The 18,352-nt window shown below is 50.4% G+C and overlaps 1 protein-coding gene across 1 annotated transcript in view; it reads left to right on the forward strand.

Annotated features, from left to right (window-relative positions):
• Positions 1 to 18,352, forward strand: part of PKD1 (polycystin 1, transient receptor potential channel interacting) — a 131,309-nt gene that overhangs the window by 61,654 nt on the left and 51,303 nt on the right. The window contains exons 6-13 of the mRNA XM_065411612.1: positions 698 to 881; positions 6,713 to 6,927; positions 9,368 to 9,483; positions 9,568 to 9,694; positions 12,008 to 12,282; positions 12,844 to 13,593; positions 15,827 to 15,958; positions 17,764 to 17,939. Coding sequence (XP_065267684.1) covers positions 698 to 881; positions 6,713 to 6,927; positions 9,368 to 9,483; positions 9,568 to 9,694; positions 12,008 to 12,282; positions 12,844 to 13,593; positions 15,827 to 15,958; positions 17,764 to 17,939 — 1,975 coding nt within the window. The remainder of the gene's footprint in view (positions 1 to 697; positions 882 to 6,712; positions 6,928 to 9,367; positions 9,484 to 9,567; positions 9,695 to 12,007; positions 12,283 to 12,843; positions 13,594 to 15,826; positions 15,959 to 17,763; positions 17,940 to 18,352) is intronic.

Genomic DNA, 18,352 nt, shown 5'->3' on the forward strand with positions numbered 1-18,352 from the left:
GGAATGAAGGGCCCGCGTGACCGCTGCCCTGCATCTTGAGCACTTATACATTACTGCCAATTGGAGTAAGAACTTCTGGTGGCATTTTGCACCCACGTTGCACTGGTGGAAAGGAGTGCACAAGACACAGGGCACCGGAGAACCAGACCCACTCATTCCAGATAGACCGGGCATTCTCAGTACCCAGGGTTTCTTCCACTCCCCCAGCACCTTTTTAGTCATCTAGTCAATCTCACTAGGTGTGCCCTGGAGAACCCTTGTGTGGCCATGCCCATCTGCACTACAGTATCTGAGCACTTCAAGCTTCTTTTCTTTACATCTTCCTCATATCCTTCCCTACCTCCTCCTCATTCACTCTTCTCTAAATTCCTCCTGCCTTAGTCATGTTTTCACATGCCCCAGATTATGTAACAACCTCCACCCACTACGGCCCATTTATGGGGTAAGAACCCACGCCTCTCAGCACCAAATGCACAAGCCCCTGCTGCTGGAGCTAAGGGAGTAAGACAAAGGGCTGGTACTTCTAGTTGGTTCCTTATCTATGTAGGCCAGCCACTAGAGGGAGACATGGTCACACCTGCTGAGCTGATGTCTTACACTTGCATTATGGGGTCTTGCCAGTGGGTCGGGCGTCCCACCTTCCAACACGTGTCCACCTAAGGGGCTTCAAGCTTTGTTTTTTTTTCTGCTCATACAGTGATTCACCCAATGTGCCCGTCAGATGGCCTGGTCTTCCCTGGCAACAATCACTGCTACCAACTGGTGGTGGAGAAGGCTCAGTGGCTGGAGGCCCAACAGCATTGCCAAGTCCATGGTGACGGAGAGCTGGCTTTTGTGAGCAGTCCTGAAATTAAGAGTTTCTTGGTCTCTCATGTCATCAGGTGAGTGAGTGCAGTCACAGCTGGGATTTGCTATGGGCAGGGTCGTCGCCTGGTGCATCTTCATGCCATTCTCACGGCACCCACAGTCCAAGGGGCACCTGTGCTCTGCAAGGATCAGCAGCAGACAAAGGAAGGGGTGTTATGACCCCAAGCTGAATTTACCTGTTGGCTGGGCATAGCTGGCTCTGCTGATTAGCCCCCCCTTACTCCCTGGAGTGTCCGGGAACCACAGAATCATAGAGTATCAGGGTTGGAAGGGACCTCAGGAGGTCATCTAGTCCCACCCCCTGCTCAAAGCAGGACCAACCCCAACTAAATCATCCCAGCCAGAGCTCTGTCAAGCTGGGCCTTAAAAACCTCTAAGGGTGGAGATTCCACCACCTCCCAGGGTAACCCATTTCACCCTTCACCACCCTCCTAGTGAAATAGTGTTTCCTAATATCCAACCTAGACCTCCCCCACTGCAAATTGAGACCATTGCTCCTTGTTCTGTCATTTGCCGCCACTGAGAACAGCCTAGGCTCCATCTTCTTTGGAACCCCCCTTCAGGTAGTTGAAGGCTGTTATCAAATCCCCCCTCACTCTTCTCTTCTGCAGACTAAATAAGCCCAGTTCCCTCAGCCTGTCCTCGTAAGTCATGTGCCCCAGCCCCCTGATCATTTTCAGTGCCCTCCGCTGGACTCTCTCCAATTTGTCCACATCTTTTCTGTAGTGGAGGCCCCAAAACTGGATGCAGTATTCCAGATGTGGCCTCTGGAATGTGGCACTGTGGCCTCCAAGCAGCCAAACAAACAAACAAACAAAAAAAGCCGCGATCGCGACTGCGATCTGCGGCGGCAATTCGGCGGGAGGTCCTTTGCTCCGAGCAGGGGTGAGGGACCGTCCGCCGAATTGCCGCCGAACAGATGGACGTGCCGCCCCTCTCCGAAGTGGCCGCCCCAAGCACCTGCTTGGTAAGCTGGTGCCTGGAGCCGGCCCTGGTGGGGAGGGAGTGGGGGGTGCAGGCTCTGGGAGGGAGTCAGGGGTGTGGCACTTACCTGGGGGCCACCGCGTGCTTCTGCCCCCAGGCACCGCCCCCGCAGCGTCCCATTGGCCGCAGAGGCACTTGGGGTGGGAGCAGCGTGCGGAGGCGTGCGGCGGCAATTCGGCGGGAGGCCTCAGTGCCGAATAGAGGGGAATAATCACTTCCCTCAATCTGCTGGCAATGCTCCTACTAATGCAGCCCAATATGCCATTAGCCCTCTTGTCAACAAGGGCACACTGTTGACTCATATCCAGCTTCTCATCCACTGTAATCCCCAGGTCCTTTTCTGCAGAGCTGCCGCTTAGCCAGTTGATCCCCAGCCTGTAGCAGTGCATGGGATTCTTCTGTCCTAAGTGCAGGACTCTGCACTTGTCCTTGTTGAACCTCATCAGATTTCTTTTGGCCCAATCCTCCAATTTGTCTGGGTTACTCTGGACCCTATCCTTACCTCAAGTGTATCTACCTCTGCCCCCAGCTTAGTGTCATCCACAAACTTGCTGTCCATGGGTGCAATCCATCCCATCATCCAGATCATTAATGAAGATGTTGAACAAAACCGGCCCCAGGACTGACCCTTGGGGCACTCCGCTTGATACCGGCTGCCAACTAGACATGGAGCCGTTGATCACTACCCATTGACGCGATGATCTAGCCTGCTTTCTATCCACCTTATAGTCCATTCATCCAGTCCATACTTTTTTAACTTGCTGGCAAGAATACTGTGGGAGACCGTATCAAAAGCTTTGCTAAAGTCAAGATATATCACGTCCACCGCTTTCCCCATATCCACAGAGCCAGTTATCTCATCATAGAAGGCAATCATGGTCAGGCATGACTGTCCTTGGTGAATCCATGCTGACTGTTCCTGATCACCTTCCTCTCCTCCAAGTGCTTCTAAATGGATTCCTTGAAGACCTGCTCCATTTTTCCAGGGACTGAGGTGAAGCTGACCGGTCTGTAGTTCCCCAGATTCTCCTTCTTCCCTTTTTTAATGATGGGCACTATCTAAAGATGGGAGAAGCAGTGCAATATGTCAGGGTTACTGCATCCATTCATCAGAAACCCAGCCTCCCAGGGAATGTGTTCTTGGTGCCTGGGGATGGCAGAATATAGTTGCATCAGGGTTACTGCATCCAATGAGGAAAACGCCAAGGTCCCTGGGCGTGTACGTCTGGGTGAAGGTGGAAGGTCGTCACTGAATGAATAGGAGGAAGGTACTGGAATTAGCACAGCCGTACCGCAGCATCCCTGTCTGTGACCTTGGAGTGACGACTGAGTTTCTTAGGAATTAAATCCCACTAGAGAAGCATTTTATTCCGGTTTATTGCATATGGATTATTTGAAAGAGACCTTGGAAACCCCAGACCCTGTCTGCTCTCTGTGGGCATTTAAGAACTCAGGTCCTTTTAGTGAGGATCAAAGCTTGCCCTATGTTCCTTAGCTACAATTTCCCAGCTCCCCTAACTTTGGCAGCGCCCTCCACCCCAAACGTGGCAGCAGGGCTCTGCATGTCCAGTTTGCAAAGTGCTTCAGGAATCGTGGTGACAGGAGGCAGGCGCCATAGAAAGAAAAAGGTGATGCTGTAAGCCTGCCTCTCTCTGTTGAGTCTCACGCTGCTGCCCCGTCACATGGTGTCCACCTCAGCCAAAGACCCTTTTGAGACAGAGCAGCCCACTTCCTCAAGTGTTGGGCTTTGAAGGCATCTGTTCCACCTCACAGCCAGCGCTTTCTAAACAGGCAGCATGGAACGTGTCAGCCTTTGATGAAATCCACCCCACAAATGCCCTTTCTGCAACCAGCCATCTTAAAGGGGAAGTGCTCAGACCTTCCCAGGGGCCTGACAGCTCCATGCAGATGCAGATATTGGCGGGGGCTTCTTAATAAACACGTCCCAGAAAGCACACGAGACTGGAGCAGCTGCATGTGATGTAGCCTTTGAACAGGCCTGCCCTGGGCCCAACAGCCTTTCTCCTGAACTTGTTTTCTTGTCTTGCTCCATTCACACTGGGATTGATCCTGAGATTACAAACATGTGCGCCCGGCAAGGCCAAGTGAGAGGAGCCCATCCTTTCCGAAGGGTTAGGAGCTGGTCACTCGATGCACTGATTTATCTCACATTGCGTGCAGGGCTTTTGATGGACTGCAGTGGCGATGAAATCATGAGACCTAGAAAGGAGCGAGCCGACCAAGCTGTTTCCCAGCTGCCGCAGCTCATTGTTCTCCACTCCGGCTCCCTTATTCTCTTTATTTATTTATTAATTTATTAATCCGTTCAGATAAACATGAATGAGATGATTCCAGGATCTGATTTCCCTGGCGATAAAAGAGAAATGAAGTATAAGCCATGGTTTTTTGGAACGCGTGACTTCCAGGGTTTCTTGTGGGAAAATGACAGAAGCAAAAATCTGTTTCCCATTAGCGCACACGGCAGTTACGGTCACTCTCTTCTCTTCCTCTCTCCTGTCATTTGATGATCTTTCCCAGAACCAGTGTGCTCTGAACCAGTTCTCCCCACCAAGAACCAGGGCCCTGTGAACCAGTTCCCCCACACCTACAACCAGTGACTCTCCCCTTCCAAAATGCTGGAACTTTTCCTCTCCCTCCAGTGACCCAAGATAGACAGATCATTAGTTCTCAAGAAATGCTGCTGTAATAAAGAAAGTGCAATCCAGCTCCTACTTCAACTGAGAGAATTTACCCTAATTTAGAGACACTGGACCCACCAGCCAGGGAGGGGGCAAGGGAACTATCCAGCCAATCTTGGTTTGTTTCTTTCTTTTTTTAAATGTTTTATTTTTGATGACTTGCAGTTAGATCATAGCTGGAATTAGAAAAGGAAAAACTCGACTGGGTTTTACTGCTGACAGCAAATAGGCTGTTTCCTAGCCCGCTCTCCTTAATCCCTTCCAGTGTTTCAGGAACAAAGCACAGCAATTATTTGTTTTTTAATCTGATTTGTGATAAAAATTACTGATTCACAGAACAATTATGTTCATCGTCATTTTTCAATATGACCTCATGAATCATATCTAAGGCTACAATTTAATCACGGGTATTTTTAGTAAAAGTCATGGACAGGTCACGGGCAAGAAACAAAAAATCATGGCCCATGACCTGTCCATGACTTATACCATAAATACCCCTGATTGAATCTTTGGAGGGGAGGGGCACTGTGGGGGGCAAGTCCGCGGCACCAGCTGTGTGGGGAGCCCTGGAGGCCCATTGCCAATCCTGCCGCCGCCTGGGGGGGAGCCCCGGGGACCCACTGCCGATCCAGCCGCAGCCTGGGGGGGAGGGAAGCCCCGGGGGGCCAGCGGCTGTTCTGGCCACCACGGGGGGAAGCCCTGGGGCCAGCCGCTGATCTGTGGCTGCTCCCGCCGCCCCTGGGGCCAGCCACATCGGCCGCTGCTCGGGCAGTCCTAGGGGCCAGCTGCCGGGAGCTTCCAGAACAGTGGCTGGTGTGGCTGGCTGCAGGGGCATCTAAGCGGCTGCCTGCAGAGCCGCTCCAGCAGCGGCCAGTCTGGCTGTCCCCAGGGCCGCCCGAGCAGCTGTCCCCAGGGCGGCCTTGGGGTCAGCCACACCGGCCGCTGCGGAAGTCACGGAGGTCGCAGGAAGTCACAGAATCTGTGACTTCTGCAACCTCCATGACAAACACGGAGCCTTAATCATGCCATCTGGTACAGACTTGGTGGTGGAGAGACACCAATTATCTCCTTAGGCTGCTCTTTGCAAAGCACTACCTTGTGAGCATCTCAGATTTCAAAAGTGAAGCAGTGATGGGTGCGGTTTGGAGGGGATGGTACAGGTGGTGCAGGGAAGGTCGACGAGCGATGGAACAAAGGCCTTAGCATACGAGCACTATCTTTTGGGTGAGATGTAAAGCAGAAGTTCCTGACTGCCTTTGACCAGTGGAGATCCTGCAGGATTTTCCACAAGAGCCAACTTTGGTGGTCAGCCAAAATTCCAAATTGGGCAGTTATAGTCCATTGACCTAAAATGATCCTGGCGGTTTCCATTGTATGGGACATTCTTCTTCACTTCCATGTCCTACATTGCTTTGCTCTGCTCTTGTATTCTACCCCAGATGTTGCTGTTTCAGTGGTCAGTGATGCATAATCGATATATTATTATATATTTCGGTAGTGCGGCGGAACCCCTGTCGTGGGCCAGGATTTATCAGAGTACGGTGTTAAACTCTGCACCAATGCTATTCCCAACTCTAGTGTTACTGGAGAATACTGTAGTAGCTTCTCTTAATGAGAAGTTCCTATAGGTGAAACGCGAGGTTTATAAAAGATACAGGCAGCGCTGACAGGTAATGGAAATTCTCCTTTATCTACAGTGCAGCTGTTCAGGAGAACCCACATTCTATCCCCGGCAACATCCGGAGGTTCCGAGTGCAACTCAGTGACATGTGTGAAGATGCTACATGGTCCCAGCTTTGCTATATTATTATATGGCAGATTCTGGTAGCGCACCCATCACCGTGGCATCTGAGCTCCTTATGAGGCAGCTTGCCTTATGAATTAAATGCCTTTATGACTATGGCTTTAACTGATTAGCAGGTCACAATATGGTTTGCTACTTAGGAGACTGTCTTTCAAGAATCAGGTACTTGAGATAGAATGAGTATCACAATCATTTAGTAATTAAAAGGGCTCTTTGAATATTGACTGACCCATGGATGGAAGCTGTTGTTGTTATGGTTATTTTCATCAAGAACCCTGGATGGGTGGAGTCTGTCCCAGATCCTTTCAATACTTGTGATTTCCTGAAAATTCTGGCATTCTTTTGCATTGTTTTGAAGGGGCCTTGACGTCTGGATTGGATTCAATGATTTTGCAAGTGCTGGAGCTCAGCAGAGGGGCGAAGGATTTAATCTGGAGAGCTGCCAGAACTGGCTGCCAGGAGAGCCCCATCCATCAAACGCTGACCACTGTGTCCGGATGGGCCCAACGGGACAGTGCAACACCGACCTGTGCATGGCCAAGCACAGCTACGTGTGCGAGTACAAGCCAAAAGGTGAGCTCTCCCGCTGCCCTGCTCTCAGTAGGCCTTCCGCAGCTGGGTCCTGGTTGGAGGTGGCATGTGTCAGTCCAAAGGGAAGGGCCTCATTGTTTTTCTGGTTGATCATCATCTTTGTTAGATGGAAGTTGGGAATTTCCGAGCCTCTTACAAATGTTCTGGACATAAAAGCATGTTCTGTAGAGTCCCCAGAAGGAAGGCAGAACGGGCCAAATGGCTTATTTTATTGCCACCTACAATATTTGAGCGTGCACTAGTTTGGAAGCACAGATACCAGGCTTGAGTGCATAGAATAGGTCATTGCCCACTTCAAGTCTGACCTAGTAAGTAGGACAACCCATTGATTTGTAATTCAGACACGACTAGCAGCCCTAGGAGAACAGCCAACTGACTCGCCATCAATTGGTGTTTCTCCTGTGGGTTTTGAAGCAGGAAATGTGCACACTGATGGAGCTGCAGCCCAGCCCGCTAACCCTTCCCAAATGTCTAAAATGTTCTCTAAAAATACACACATACTGGGTTATCACCCAAAGACACGGCCTCCTATTCTGAATAAAACACACACAAAATATCTTGGAGAAACATGCTCTCAGGCCGTGGGTCTTGAAGTGTATAGTCGTCATATGTCACAACAAACTCCCTCTCACTGCTGGGAAGTTAGGGAGGAAGACAGAACAAAACATGGCTGCACCATGCTCTTTTTCATTCTTTGTTCTTTTTCTATGTTAACGGCTTGTGCAGCACCCCAACTGTCTCAGCCTAGAAAGGGGGGGCATTTTACACAGGCATTTCCTAGGATTTTATTGGATATTTTTTTAGTTTGCACATTAAGGGCAATAAAAGAACCACGGCAGCAAGTCTCAGAGCCCGGGTCAACAGACTCAGGCTCATGGGGCTCAGGCTGCGGGGCTAAAAATAGCAGTGTAGACAGTGGGGCTCAGGCTGCAGCCTGGGCTTTCAGACCCTCTCCCGCTCGCAGGGTCTCAAAGCCCAGGCTCCAGCCCAAACCCGAGTGTCTACACTGCTATTTGGAACCCCACAGCCCCAGCCAGTTGACTCTGAGACTTGCTGCTGCAGGTTTTTTAGTGCAGTGTATGAGCTGAATAAGGAAAAGAGGTGGAGGTTAAGTGAGGGTTAGCGACACTCCTGGGTCAGCTCTGACCAGCTAAATTGAGGTTAAAAAGGTGGTAAGCTGCATCTACACTAGGAAAAAGTCAGGGTTAGCTAACCTCGACTTCCTTTCCTAATCTAGAAATATCCCAAAAATCTGCTAGCACAGAGGACCCTCTGCCCCGTCCCTGACAGTGGTATATCTGTACCCCAGCCTGGGATGGAAAGTAATGCCGGGAGGCACAGGGTTACCTTCTCTGAGCTCACCAGGCCTTCAGGGCTGGTTCAGCTCCTGTCTCTCCTGGAGCCTCCAGCTTTGTGGGCACTTCAGGGCGGCTGCCTTCCTTTCCTGCACCTGCTAGACCTGCAAATGTTTCCTCTGTTTGGAGAGCCACGGTCAGGTTCCCTGAAGTTCATGAACATGTTGGAGAGCCAGGGACAAGCTTTGGGTGTGCCCGTGCCAAAGCTGGAATGTGCATTGGCTCCAGGCATAGGCTGGGTATCTGGCTGCCTAAGGTGCCATCTTTCAGGGTGACTCTGAGTGGAGAGTCCACTGTGGGAAGAAGCCATCTTAACAGAAGACCCCACCCTCCTGCAGCATAGGAAACCCCCCTCTCCTCCATCACACAGGCAGCAGGAAGAAGCAAACCGGCTGGAAGACAAATTCCTCACCCCAGGGAGAGGGAGTGGAAGACAGAGGAGGATGTTGGGAATAAGAAAGAGAATAAAGATGGGAGGGGGCTCAGATAAAGTGTAAGGTAAAGAGATGAGGGGGGACCCACCCTAGCTGTGAAGAGAGGTCCCAATAACTGCTCACTGATACAGTACCCCAAGGCCTGCCCTGGTTATGAGCAAGCCTGAGCTAGGTGAGGTTATTTTGATGGAAACCAGGTGGCTTTTGTTGAGTTTTACATAGAATTTTGGGGGCTGCATTTATACCCAAAAATTCAACGCAAACCTCAGGGCGTGAATCCCGTGTGAAGGGGGACGGGCAGCATTTGCAGGATTCCCAGAAGCCGAAGCTGCTGACCGTTGCGCGGCTCTGTCATCGCGCTGGGAACGCTGCAAACATTAATTACACAGGCTGGGAAGGGAATCAAAACCACAGCGTGGAGAGAAAGGTAACTGAATCATAACCGCAGCTGCCTCTCCCCCAGAACTGAGGAATCATGTGATTTGAACTGGTCCAAAACCCATTTTGTAATTCCCCCTGTGATGGGTGTTACCGTTCCGATATGTGATGTGATCTAGCGCGAGCGGGGCTGAGGCACAAACACAGGCCTTGCTGGCTCTCACCGGCTTTGCCTAATGCTTCCCTTGAAAACAGGAATTCTCCTGAACGCTGAAAACTTTTACGTGGGCGACCCTGCGTTTGACACACCCAGGTCTGTGAGATACTTGACAAGAGAAGCATCGCTGCCGGCTCCATTGGACACTGTGGAGGTAAGAAGGGCTCACGTCCTAGCCCCGTGGAGGGAGCTCCGTGAGCGGTACAGCAAGGTGAAGGCCTTGGGTTTTGTTTTCCAGACGATGGTGTTCCCCAGTTTGGCGTTTCAGCAGGAAGCATTTTTAACGGCCCTTGAGTTTGTGACTGAAGAACTGCAGCGGTCTATTCACGTGAGGTTTCAGGTGCACAGACCAACACGCAGAGAAGGTACAACATCTCCTCTCTTTCCCTGACTCCAAGTTATTTTAAAGGTGGCCCACACTGGGTTTGTGGCCTTTCCTCTTCTTTTGAAAGGAGGCCTGAGAGAGGCTTTATGGTGTTTATTTTTTTTAATCTTGAGCAGTTTCAGGTGAGGTCTCATCTTCCTTGGTTTTGCTAGGGAATGTCCTGGGGGCATCTCAGTGCATGTGTATCGTGAGCTCTCGCCCTTCGATTGGAAGTTTGAATCTTTAACACAGTCACCTGTTCCGCAAAATCTGTGTTGGACTTTGGCGTTAAACTGACAAAACAAAGACCCTTCCCTTTGCCATGGCTGCGGCTTCCCACCGCTTCGCTTCTGGGATACCGCTGGCGTCACTCGCTCTCTGGTCCCGCGGCGCTTCCTGGGCCGGATAGGACCTGGAGTTTCTGAAGCAGACATCAAGTGAGAACCCTCCCCACTCCTCACACAACAACCAATGGAGCCATTCCGGCCTTCTCTCCAAACCACAGAGCAGCTAAAAAATGGGCCAAGCCTCCAAAGCTCTCCAGCCTCCTGTATTGGCAGGGAGTCTCCCGCTTGTGAATGAGGGGAGGCACTCTAGACCATGTCTCAATGGTTAGAGCCCTGGAGAACTGAAGCTCTAAATTATGGAGACCCCCAGGAGTCCTCCAGGACTCTAACCATAGAGATCCTGCCTCCAGGATAGCCCCCAACCCACATGACATAGAGATAGGAATAGAGCAGTGGGCAAATGTGAGGGAGAGACAGACACTCTAGCCGCCAGACACTCTATGGCTTTGGGCTGGTTATGTGGGGAATATTCTTCTCAGAGAGTCTAGGGTTAGCGTGTGTGTTGGGTGGGGCAGGGGGAAACTTGAGGTGAGGTGAGGAGAAGCTGGGGAGTGGGGAGGGGGGAGTGGAACCAGGACAGCGATGGAGAAGATGGAACCAGTCAGAGAAAGGGGATAGGTGGGGAAATGCAAGAAAGGATTTGCAGTGGAGGAGGAGTCATAGAGGAAGTATCTTTGGATGGTGAACAGAAGAGGGGATTTATGCAAAAGAGATAATGACTATTTATCAACTATATAAGTCAGGGCATTACATCATTAGCATACGGTCTGCAGCTTTTGGGACCTACCCCCCAAACAGGGGTGGCACAGGCCCATTTGCTTTCCTCTTTAATATCCAGGTGGATAATTATTATTTAATTATTCAGAATGCACCATTTCCTGTAAGCTCGAGGGGGAAACAATGCTGATTCCCAGAGCAAGACACAGAACAGTGTTGGGAAAGGCCTAGAGTGCTGCACAAATCCCCTTTCTGCGCATGCTCCTTGTGTCTGCCTCACAAACAGTCAGCGCTCGTTGGACAAGAAACCTCTGTAACACCCAGGCACTTTAATGCTGGGACAGTTTGTAGGGGAATTACTCTGTGGCTGCTGGCATGAAAATAGATGCTGCGGATTCCGCAGAGCCGGTTCATACAGTAACTATGGCAACTGCACTGAAGTTGCCCCAACTTTCGCTAGGTCTGCATTTGGTCCAAGGTTGAAGCCATCGGATGATATTTCTTATAATGGATTCCAAAGGTTTCCTTGAGGAATTGTTGCATGTCATGAAGTATGAAGACTAACCGGATCTTGGGCAGAAATGAATTCACCTTCTGCATTATTTCTTTCTACTTGAAAATGTCACACCATGATGGATTGTGCTCTATCTAGTCCCAAAAGTTAACAGGGGAGAAACTTTCTCTCTGACCGTGAAACAGGACAATAGATCATTCTTATCATTTTGGCTGAAGAGGGATGAATAGTACGGTCTAACAGGCCTTTTCTATGAGTCTCAGTGCAACTGTCCAGAAGCTACAATTTTTGTGGGAATGAATTTTCCCACAGGAAGGTTTGATGCAGTCACACAGTCCACAGTTGTGGGGGGGAAAAAAAGATATTTTGACATTGGAAAATTGATATTCTGACATCTAAGCGCTAACTTGTGAAAACTAACAATGCATTTTCAACGTTCAGAGCCAGCTCTGCTCAAAAAAATGGGTCTGCTTTTGCTTGGAAATAGCTCTAAAATTGGAAAAGGGACCATTTTCCCCCTACAAACTGTGCAATCTTAATGAAATTTTCTACTAACATGGTCAATTTTTGGCCCAAAGAGCAAATGCAGTTGATTGACATTTTTGACTTTTTCAAATTCATGGAAAAAATGTGAGAAAACCTTGAATTTTGAGTATTTGGGGATTTTATTCTTAATTTAATTCTACACAAGTATGTGCCTGAGCTATCAGATTTGTTCTTTCCTCCCGCCTTCCAGGTTACAAGGAGGAAAAAAACGCTACATATCCATTCCGCACTTCTCAGGATATTGGGAACTGGACACTACTTGAATGCCCTGCTGGTTTCCAGTGGTGTCACTTGACTAACACATGTTTGTCGCTAAGCAGTTGCTGCAGCCCAGTGGAGTGTGCCAATGATTCCATCACCAATAGCACCAACTCCCTTTCTTGGCACAATGCAAGCCAGCTCAGCTATGAACTCCTCAAAGAGTTTCTCTTCACTATACCAGCTAACACCTCTGCTCAGTATCTGGTAAGTGCAAATTAACTGGTATAACCAATGTGTGGACAGGGCTATTTTCCTTGGGTACTGAACTGTGGGTCCAACTGTGTGGCAGGTGTTATCCCCATTTTACATATGGGGAAACTGAGGCACAGAGCCATGAAGTGACTTATTCATGATCCCACAGCAGGTAAGTGGCAGAATCTGGAATAGAACCCAGGAGCTGTGACTCCCATTTCCTTCCTCTAACCGCTCCCCCAGTAATTTGTTGCAACAATAAAGTGGATGGAAGGGTCAGTTTTCAAAGCTTTGTGCAAGATTTTAACAGGGCCACGCTCATTGCATTTAACAAGACGGTTGAACTGTAGAATAAAACGGATGTTTATCTCAGTTTTCAGCACATCCAATTCATATCGGCAAAGAGGGTGGCATTTTAAAGAAAGCTCCCTAAGCTACTGGATTTGCTGTGGTCTTTAGCCTGGCGGTAAATCCAATGGTAAACTTTCTCACCTCCCCAAATTCGGGACTGGTGATGGCGGTGCCTGCTAAGCATTTAAGCCATGGAATCAAATAATCTCTACCCTTTCACAGGTGATGTTTAAAGGTGAAGACACCTTTGTCAGGCCTAAGGATGTCTTCAGCATCCAGCACGATGCAGCGCCAGGCTTGTTCCTCCAGTGCCGGCCAAGTACACTATCACCTTACAGAATGAACTACTTAAGCACAAATTCTTCTGACTGGGTGCCCAGCCTGTCCGCCAACCTCAGCGGTGCCATCTGGAAGAATGATACCGTGTGCTCTCTCAGGGTTCTCTATGCCTCTGAACAGGTGACGCCGCTTATCAGTCAACACAATCCCGGGCTGGAGCGTCACGGCCTCTACACCGTTAAAGCCACGGTAGACAATGGAGTCTTTAGTGCCAACTTGTCTTGCAGTTTCTGGGTCACTTCTCTGGTGTCAGGCCTCCGTGTCATTTACCCCTCTCCTCACAGTGGCAAAGTCTATGTGCCAACTAACCACTCTTCGCTGGTGGTGAAGATCTCCTCCGGGGTGAATGCAACGGCAAGCTGGCTTGGCGAGAACCGGACCTTCCCCTTCGAAGGGGCTTGCCCCCCAGCCATTGTTCCACTGACAGCAGACTGCACCAGGGACACCAACGACACGTGGTTCTCGGTGGTCAAGCTGAGTGGTGGTGGGGAGAGCGTGAGCACCAGGCTGCTCATGGTGGAAAACTCTGTGAGCTCCCAGAACATCACTGTCAAAGTGAAAGTGGAGGAGCCCATTAGAGGACTCAGAGCGACCCCTGACCCGGAAACCAGAGTCTTGCTAAACACCCGGGTGGTGAGTCATTGCACTGTTAAATTATTAATAATGTTTTCATTGCGACCTTTAATGCGAATGCTTTGGGGTTGGGAAACAGCCCTGATGTAAACAAGGTGGATCACCGGTGCACTACTAATGAGGACCTGCACCTCCATGCGATCTGCCCCATTTTATGCATGTCAGATAGGGCCTTTGATCCCATGGCAAACTGCCAACACAGCTCCTCACTAGGGAAGATGTGGATGCCCCTGAATTAGGCGTGTAACTTAGCAGTACACCACCTTAAATACCCCAGCATTAGGGTAGGAGAATGTTAGCTCTGCGTTTCTTTCCTTGCTCCCATAAATTGCCCAAATGACCAGGTGCATTGTGGAAGGTCAGGGTTCATGTTCCTCTGACTTCCTTTTGAAGTTCTGATTTGCTATCACAAATTCCATCCACCTGCCAGCTGGAGCTATATATACTTTCTTTGTCTACCAAAGTCCTGTAATTATCCTGGTGTCTTCAGTCCTTTTCCCCACTGCAAAGTTAAACCCTGCTCAGAGGCCAAGGAATCGTTGTTTGGTAACTACCCATCGGATCTGTCAAATGCTCTGTTTTAATCTTTGGCTGCTTAATGGCAGAAAATATGCAAGTCTGTGCCTGCAGTGCCTGTCAGTCTCACCTCACCAGCTGGTCTCTGCAGCTGTTGGGTTAAGAAGTCTGACTGTGCTAATGAGACATGTTCTAGAGGAGCAGGAATCCAACCCCAGCCTGCCAAGTGCAACTGGATCTATTTAGGCTTTGGGTCGGGTATTTCCTAGTGAAAAGGGTCAGAGGTTCAGTTCAGCAAAGCAGCCAAAGCGTGGCAGCGTCTGCAAAGTTATCAGAGCCTCTTGGAGCAGGAAGGAAGCATAGTCTTGTGGACAGATCTCCAGGGAAGGGGGGTAGTCAGGAGACCTGGGTTCTGGTCCCAGCTGTGCCACTGGTGAGCTCCGTGAAGCATCAGTCTCTCACTGCCTGAATTTCCCCATCTGTACAAGGAGGCTAAGGATGCTCACCCACCTCTGTAAATTGCTCTGAAACCTATGTTTGAAAAGTGCTCATTACTATTATCTGGAAATATTGGAAAAACAGGTTTTCTAGAACATCCCATTAAGTGGGACTCTTTCCTTTTTTAAGGCATGAGAGCAGTGGGGAAGTCTCGACAGCAAAATAATTTAGATTGTGAATTCTTTGGGGCAAGGCCCTGGTCTGATTACTGAATGTGATATAAGAGCCATGCTTACCTAAGGAGCTGTAGGCTGGGATTTCAGCAGAATTTAGCCCCCCAACTCCCACTGACTTTTAGTGGGATTAGGGTACATCCCTCCTGAAACCCCTTGGAAAGTCCCAGGCATAAGAACTAATTTTAGGAAAGACTACTTTGAAATGACCTTGAAAGGCAACCCAACAATAGTCACAGTGTTGTTGTTATCCCCTCAGCTGAGAGTCTCCAAGTTTCTTTCCCTCTCTTTCGCTTCTCTGTTTGGAGACTTGTACATTTGATTGAACTAGCGGCAATAAACAGGATTTCAGGCTCCCCAGTGCCGACCAGGAGCTGGAGAGAGAAAGATGTCTGACCACCTGAGGAGGGGAGATTAGCTTGGACTATGAAAGAGCTAAAGGGACTAAAAATAAATCCTACTGTTTACTTTCCATTCAAACTAAAAACTGAATCCCCCAAAATACAGTAACTAAAAGGCAGAGTCTAAAGGATGCAGAAACTGTTTCTTGTCCTATCAGCTGCTTTCAGTGAATCTTGAACTAGCCTCTAAGATTGAATCTGTTCCGTCTCCTGTTCAGTTGGGAAGTGCCATGCATGCTTCTTTCATGCCCTAGTGCAGAGGTTCTCAACCAGGGGTCTGGGGCCCCCTGGGGGCCATGAGCAGGTTTCAGGGGGTCCTCCAAAATACACCAGAAAGCAAGGTTGGCGTTAGACTCGCTGGGGCCCAGGGCAGAAAGCCGAAGCCCGAGTCCTGCGGTGCGGGGCTGAAGCTGAAGTCCGAGCAACTTAGCTTCGTGAGGCCCTCTGTGGGTTGGGGCCCAGGGCAATTGCCCTGCTTGCTACCCCCTAACACCAGCTCTGGCTTTTAATCTCCTGGATATGCAGAAAAACAGTTGCTGAGGCACAGGGGGCCCGTGGAGTTTTTAGAGCATGTTGGCGGGGGCCTCAGAAAGAAAAAGGTTGAGAACCCCTTGGTCTAGTATGAAGTGTCCTCGTACCTTTCAGAGCTACATCCCTGTGATGGAGGCCGGGTCGGATGTGACTTTCAGATGGACGGTAGACGATAAGCCATCTTTCACTTTTTACAACGTCGTCTTCAACGTTATCTACCAAAGCCCAGCTGTGTACAAGCTCTCGGTAAGCCAAGGCCTCTCCCGTGGCACTGCTTTTCCATTGGGGTTCCACCAGCTGAAAAGGGAAAGCAGCGGTTTGATGGGGAGGCAGAGATTTCTGCCAACGCCCTGCTCCATTCGCAAGCCAGTTGGTAATGCAGGCTGTGCGTTGCAGCTTCCTGAAGAGGTTTTTGCTGTGCTTGCAAAGCTGCTTACTCTTTAGTTTTGCTCTGGTGAGAGCTTCCTCTTGTGTCCTCCACTCCACTGCTCTCTCCTCTCCTCCCTTCTTTCCTCGCCTTTGTTCTTCTTTTCCCCTCCTCTGTTCTTTGTTCCCCACCCCCCTTCTCCTTTTCTCTTCCTTTGTCCCTATTATCTCCGGGTCTCTCCTCTGCCCATTTCCTTCCTCCGCTCCTGTCCATTCTCCTCCCATGTTGCTTTGCTCCTCTCTCCCAGTTTTCACAGTTCATCTTGGTTCCCTTTTCTGACCGTTCTGATCTTTCTTCTCAGCCCCCCTCCAGCTTTGCCCCAGGCCCTCCGCTCTCCTCCATCCCTGCCTTGTCTCATGAGAAGTGCTGAAGCGGCACTTGGCACGCTTGCGTCCTGCACCCTCTGTTATGTCTGGAGCTACTCACCGGAAGCTGCTGCTGCTCCATCAGTGGCTCTTAATGCCTGTGCACAGCAGCTTGCTAGCGACAAGGCTCAGACAGAGCCAGCGAATGAACCATCGGTAAGTTCAGGGCTGGAAGAGTCTCCTGGGTCGTGTGCACTTGTTGAGTTCCAAGGCACCAGGGCAGAAATTCCTCTCCCTGACTCCAGAATCCAGTTCCCCCTTGAACAGACCTAGCAGTGGAGCCATGACAGCTTCACGGGGAAGATTATTCCACTGGGCATGTGGCTTTGTGGTCATGGATGCTTTCCAGTTTGAATGGGCCTCTTCCGACTGCCTATTACCCTGGCTTTCTGCCTCTCTTTCCTTCCGTTACTCCCCCTACCCCAGTCACACTTACTTGCCAGCTCTCCCCTGAGCTGCTCAGGCCCTGTCCTTTCCCTCTCCCCAGTCCCTTTCAGTGTTTTCCCCTGGACTCTCTCTGGTTTATTGGAGTCTGTCACGGGGGCACTCACCACCAGGGGTGCCTCCTCCTGGCTGCTCTGGGGATTAGCTCTTTCCAGGTCCGAGATCCCCTTCTGCCGCTCAGTCTCTGCGACTGGGTGCTTGTTCTTCGTGACTTGGCTTTCCGACCAGGTCACTATACGTGTTTCCCCTTTCTGGGGTATCAAAGTATTACTAAGTCTCTGTCCACACTAGCCATGTCAGGCAGTCTGCCCACTCACTGCCCCATGGTGCCACTCCCTCAGGGGCTGGCCGGGGAACCCGGGCCCGCCCTCTGCTCTGGGGCCTTCTCCTCAGCAGCCAAGGTCTGCCCTATCCCACACCTTGCTGCTTTTCCCCTGAGTCTTCCCGACCTTTCTGGCTCTCCCTCCCAAATTCCCTTCTCCCTTTATAGTCCCAACCACACCTCCCTTCCCCCTGGAGCCTTCCTTCTGTTGCCAGTCCCTTGGCTTTATGTAAGCCCCGCCTGTTCCCTCACAGATGAGTTTGCTTCCAATTAGTGGCCTCCTCCTCGCCTAAATCTCTCCCCTGTTTGCCGCTTAATTGGCTGATTGGGCCCGCCTGGCCTAATTCCGCTCGCTCAGGGCCCGTTTGGGGAGACGCCCCATCCCAGTGTCCCTTTAGCACCGTGAAACCAGATCCCTCTTTGGTGCTTTACTCCCAGGAGCGTGGTGAGGTAACCTCAGAGCCATTCCGTTTGTCCTGCCTGTCCCTAACAGCTCACCGCGTCCAATCACGTCAGCAATGTCACAGTTGATTACAACGTCACAGTGGAGAAGATGAATAGGATGAAGGACCTGACCGTGTCGGAGATCCCATTGGTCCTCCCTCAGAACACGACCGTGGAGCTTACCGCCAGTGTACAGATCGACTCGGCTGTGGACGCTGCTTTCTTGTGAGTCCTTTGCAAGTTGCCCAAACTTAGGGTCTCACCGTGCACAGCTCAGGGGCTTTGCCGTGGCTGATTTCTCACCTGAGGGCCCATTGATTTCAAATGGGTATTCGGCCTAATTCGCAGGCTCTGGTTTATTCTTTCCTCAGTGCTCATTCAAGGCAAATTCCTATTGATGTCCCCCGGAGGTTGACTGAGTGAGGCCTTTGCTAGGTGATCCTTCGTTTGGCTCTGTCTTCGTTCCTCACCTGCTCAGAACAGAATCATCACAGAACTCCCTGTGCAGTGTCTTTGCTCTCCTATGGGATATGTTTTGGCACCAGAGAAGGGCGTGCTGGTATTTGTAATGCCGGGTTTTTGGAACAGGAGCCGAGGGATGCTTAACTGGAGCAGGACCGAGGAGTCCTGGTAAAGAA

This window comes from Emys orbicularis, chromosome 10 (assembly GCF_028017835.1).
Source record: "Emys orbicularis isolate rEmyOrb1 chromosome 10, rEmyOrb1.hap1, whole genome shotgun sequence".
Lineage (NCBI taxonomy): Eukaryota > Metazoa > Chordata > Testudines > Emydidae > Emys > Emys orbicularis.